The 5,343-nt window shown below is 39.6% G+C and overlaps 1 protein-coding gene across 1 annotated transcript; it reads left to right on the top strand.

The window, feature by feature from the left end:
* Positions 1-453: 453 nt before the first annotated feature.
* LOC112605291 (small ubiquitin-related modifier 3-like) lies at positions 454-2,171 on the top strand. Its single transcript, XM_025354980.1, has 2 exons — positions 454-821; positions 910-2,171. The coding sequence occupies exons 1-2, from the start codon at positions 531-533 to the stop codon at positions 1,018-1,020; spliced, it is 402 nt and encodes a 133-aa protein (XP_025210765.1). The 5' UTR covers positions 454-530; the 3' UTR covers positions 1,021-2,171.
* The last annotated feature ends 3,172 nt before the right edge of the window (positions 2,172-5,343 follow it).

The raw sequence follows: 5,343 nt of genomic DNA on the forward strand, positions 1-5,343 counted from the left end.
GTATTAAAAGTAAACTTTAAAATAAAATTTTAAAAAATCACTAGAGATAAAGACAACTACTGATAATAAAAGTTTTAGTAAATATAACATTTCTAAATGTATGTGCCTCCAAGAACATAACCTCATAACTCATAAAGCAATATGCTAAAATTACAAAGGGAAATAGAAACTCCACAATAATGGTGACTACTTTAACAAACTTGTCTCTGAAAATAACAGAACAAGAAGAAAAAATAAGAATGTAGTGTGTTTTGAACGTAAAAACCACAAGAAAAAACCTTTAAATAAACATTGAACATTTTTTAAATGACTGTAAGTTGTAACAAATTTCAATGAACTGAAATCATACAGAGTATGTTTTCTAGTCACAGAGAAACTAAACTAGAAATCAATTACAGAAGAATAACTAAAAACTCCCTTCGAATATTTCTTAAAAAGTCAATTACAGGGAGAGTGGCGGGGCCGAGAGCGTGACTCGCCTGCTCCGTGCTGCTTCCCCCGCGCCGCCTGCCCGCGCCGCCCGGGCAGCCATGTCCGAGGAGAAGCCCAAGGAGGGCGTGAAGACAGAGAATGACCACATCAACCTGAAGGTGGCCGGGCAGGACGGCTCCGTGGTGCAGTTCAAGATCACGAGGCACACGCCACTGAGCAAGCTGATGAAGGCCTACTGCGAGAGGCAGGGTTTGTCAATGAAACAGATTAGATTCAGGTTTGACGGGCAGCCAATTAATGAAACCGACACTCCAGCACAGCTGGAGATGGAGGAGGAGGACACCATTGACGTGTTCCAGCAGCAGACAGGAGGTGCGCCGGAGAGCAGCCTGGCAGGGCATGGTTTCTAGAGGGCCCATCCCCAGCCCGGGCCGTCGGTCCTTGTATTGCTGTTGAATGGTGAGCACGTGACCATGCCGACCACAAAGGCTTCTGCGGAAACTCAAGGACATTCACCACAATGATTTTCCTCTCTCTGATGTACTTCAAGTGCAACTCGAAACTATATCTGCAGGGATGAATCTGTAACTTAAATTGGGCCAATCAGAATTGTTATCTTTGTTCAGGTAAAATGAGTTGCAAGGTATTTTGGGTTTTTTTGTGTATTCATTTGTGTTTTTCCCCCACCTAAAACATTTTTTAACCCCAGAATTATAGCCTGAATGTTCGCTTTTAGTCTGGCCAGGGACCTGACTCCTGAGTTGCTGCCTCTCCCCCGCTCACTCCAGTCACACAGAGAATTGGTGTTTCCCGCAGTGGGGGTGCGGCTCTTGGACAGGTAATGGGGGCAAGGTGGGTAGGGAGGATAGACTGTCACTTGCTGTTATAGGCACAGGTGATTAAAATGCTAAATATTGCAAATGTATGCTTTGTCAGTATATGGAAAAGTTGAAGGGAAAATACTGGAATGCTTCTTCAAAGCTTAAAAAATAACTGGGTCCTTTGGTAATTTGACCCCACGTGCTCTCTGGCCCTCAAGCATGTAATCTCGGGGTCTGAAGCCCAGGACCCACCCCCCTGCCATCCCTCCCACCCCACTCTCTGCTCAGTACCTGGCGTTGGTACACAGGCAAGGACTGGCACAACCAAAATTGGCTTTTCTCTTCCTCTTAATATTGAAGAAATTCCCACATTTCTCATTTGGTAATGGTGTTGTGGCCTCAGATTTCTTCCAGTATCTGCTTCTGATGAATAATTATGGTCTATACTTAAAAAAGTAAGATTAAGTATTGCTGAATTTGCAGTTACGTTGTCGTGTAAAAGAGCTACCTCCAAGTGTGGTTACAAATGAACCCATGGAATGATGACTTCATGTTCTTCTCGTGGGTTTGTGCCGTCCTGCTTTCCAAATATGTATTGAATTTATGCATTAGTCTGGTGATTTCAGTTCTGTGAAATATTTTGGGATCTATACCAATTAAACATTTTCATAGTTCTGCCTACTGTCGTTCCCTGAGGCTCCATTGTTGCTTGGTGGCCATTCTCTGCCTTTTTATAGTCACCTGAACCACCACCCATCATCTCTTGCTTGCTTGAAATCTTGCTGAAATGTTCTCATTTCCTGTTTGCTGTATGGGCTCGGGTGGGATGTTTGTTGGCTCTGTTGTGTTTATTCACCAATTTGTACATTATTTGTTGTCCTTTACTACTGTAAACAGTAAATATAGTTTGGTATTCTGTCAAAAAAAAAAGTCAATTACCCTAGCATCAAATAAGATCTATATAGTACATGAGGCAAAGATGAACTTACAATAAAAAATTAGGAAATATTGTCAACTGATGAAAATATATAATATCAAATTTAAGGTCATATTATAGAAAAAGCAGGAAGATGAAAAGGAAGGAAGGAACAAAGAAAGGAAGCAGGAGAGGAAGAAAATTACAAAGGAAAACAGGCAAATCCACAATAATAGCTACTGTTTATTTAACAATAACGCCTAATGTTTATTTAACGGTTTTTTCTTTTCCTATGGTTAACAAACTGTGAAGGAAGGAAGAAAAGAAGGAAGGGAGAAGGAAGGTAGGGAGGAAGGAAACTAACAATCTAAGCAATCAATTTATGTAGTTAGTAAAGAAAAAGAAACAGGAATTACGTCTCTCCCCAAAAAGTAGAAGGAATAAAATAATAAATATAAAAGCATATAATAAAATATAAAACAAGGATATTATACAGAAAGTGAGGAAATGGTTAATACATAATTCAATAGATTGGTTATACCTGATAAAGAAGGAAAGAAGATGCCTTAGTCGATTTGTGCTATAACAAAACACCAGAGACTGGGTAATTTACGAAGAACACAAATTTATTTTCTCACTGTTCTGGAGGCTGGGAATTCCAAGATCAAGGCACTGGAAAGTTTAGTTGTCTGGTGAATGCTGCCCTCTGCTTTCCAGATGGCACCTTATTGCTGCATCCCACCGAGAAGGAGGAATGCTGTACACTCACAGGGAGAAGGTAGAAGGGTGATTCCCTCTGCCAACCCCTTTAATAAGGGCAACTAATTCCATTCACAAGGAAGGAGCTCTCATGGCCTAATCACCTCTTAAAGGCCCCACCTTCTAATAGGAGCCCATTGGCAACTCCTGAATTTTGTAGGGGACACATTAAAACCATATCAGGGGATATCATTAGGGAAGTGTACACTATTTTTACAGTCAGTTCTCATTTCTTGTACTGAAAAAACAAATTCCATGATTAGGAAAATATGATCTGTGAATGTATTTAACTGGAAGTATGATATATTTTGCAGGTATATACATACATTTCAATATGTAGAGTAAAAAAAATTAACTAGTGTCTGAGAAAACAACTGCCAATCTCTCAAGGTGTACCATGGAGCCTCTTCTTTCTTATCTGTGAACCACTTGTACCGAATATCAGCCATGATCATGTGATACACAAACAAAGAGAAGCCACCAGTGCAATCTGTAAATATCAATAAAAGTTGATGCCTTTATTTTTAAATATTTTAAATTTTAAAATAATACAATTAATAGATCTAGTATGTCTTCTAACCACTCGATCAATCATTTTGTTTTCACCCGCGATGTTCACACCTTGCATTGTGTGCACATTTTAGTTAATTCCAATAACTTGATTTTCTACAGGGTCAGTGCTAATTGCTAATGCTCTTTCTATCATTCAACATATCAGACCTGTTCATTTTCACTTTATTCATACAGCTCATATTTTATTAAAATTGTGAAGAGTACAATACAGATGCTTAACAAAAATCTTGCTTCCCATTTGGATATGATTCTTCTATTGTCTTTAAGCCTATGTTTTATTTATATGAGAGCATATTTTCATTTATTGCCCATATTTTCTTTTCTCCTAATTACCCATCCTTTAATGAGAAGAAATATATCCAGGCCCATAGGTTGTAAATTAACAGGGTGAGTGTGTATTCCAGTGTCCAATACTTAATGTCCACTAGGATGCTACCAAAATTCTCCTCTCATACCTTAAGCTGAAGCACAATAGATACGTACAGAACATCCCCAAATTTATGGTGTCTAAAGACACTTACTTGGTAAGCCTAGGGCAGGATTTATTTTTACTTATCTCCATTACCTGGCTCCTTTTCAATGAGAAAGCAACTTGGTATATTAAATTGGAGAGCTTAGAAACTCAAATCAGATTCTCTGGGTTCAAATCCCATCTTCACAACCTATTAAAGGTGTGACCTTGGGCATATCACTTAGTTTGTCACTGCCTTAGTACATTTCTAAAATAGAGATGATGATCATCTCTACCTCATAGGGGTATTATAATGTCATGACAAACAAGCACGAGCCTTATTAATTTATGTTTAGATATACTTTTTACTAAAAATGCTGGATGAAAAAAATTTTCTATAGAGTACCAACTCCCTATTTTTTTTTCTAATTCTGTTCTTATTTACTGTCAATTTAATATCAAGGGTTACTGTCTCCCACTCACCCTTGGCTAGTTTACATACCGTGAATTTCAACCACTCAATGGATAAGGGCAACTTAGTCTGTTGGTTAATTTTGCTCACCCCATCACGGAAAAACTGTGACTCTTTTGGTTGGAATATAGGTCTCCATTTCTGAAATAGGACTGGAAAATCAGTGTATGCAGGGAGTATTTCCTATCTCCTACCTGTCAAAGGCCCAGGCATGTTTGTGATTGTTTCTTCTTCTGATCTTTCTGCACTTCCTTTCAGAGTTTGACAACTCTTTGTATCCCTCCCACTCTATAGCACTTCTTATCTTCTAACAAACTGGACTAATTATTTATTGTCTGTTCCCAACTCCATGGCAGCTAGAATAATATCTCTACAAGGACAGGAAATTTTCTCTATATGTTTACATAAAACACGGCCTGGCCCAGCATAAGATTGCTAATAAATACTTCTTAATATTTTAGCAACCTTACTTTTTAGTACAACTGTGACTCTACAAGTGTTCTCTGTTTTTTTTTTTTTTTTTTTTTTTTTGAGACGGAGTCTCGCTCTGTCGCCCAGGCTGGAGTGCAGTGGCCGGATCTCAGCTCACTGCAAGCTCCGCCTCCCGGGTTTACGCCATTCTCCTGCCTCAGCCTCCCCAGTAGCTGGGATTACAGGTGCCCGCCACCTTGCCCGGCTAGTTTTTTGTATTTTTTAGTAGAGACGGGGTTTCACTGGGTTAGCCAGGATGGTCTCGATCTGCTGACCTTGTGATCCGCCCGTCTCGGCCTCCCAAAGTGCTGGGATTACAGGCTTGAGCCACCACGTCCGGCCGTGTTCTCTGTTTTCAAAGGAATTTCAATGGGGAACTCCATCAGGTGAAACTAGCTGGCCTCCATACGTTGGAGGTCAGGTGCATTGTTTTTAGAACCAATCATTT

This window comes from Theropithecus gelada, chromosome 13 (genome assembly GCF_003255815.1).
Source record: "Theropithecus gelada isolate Dixy chromosome 13, Tgel_1.0, whole genome shotgun sequence".
In the NCBI taxonomy this organism is placed as follows: domain Eukaryota; kingdom Metazoa; phylum Chordata; class Mammalia; order Primates; family Cercopithecidae; genus Theropithecus; species Theropithecus gelada.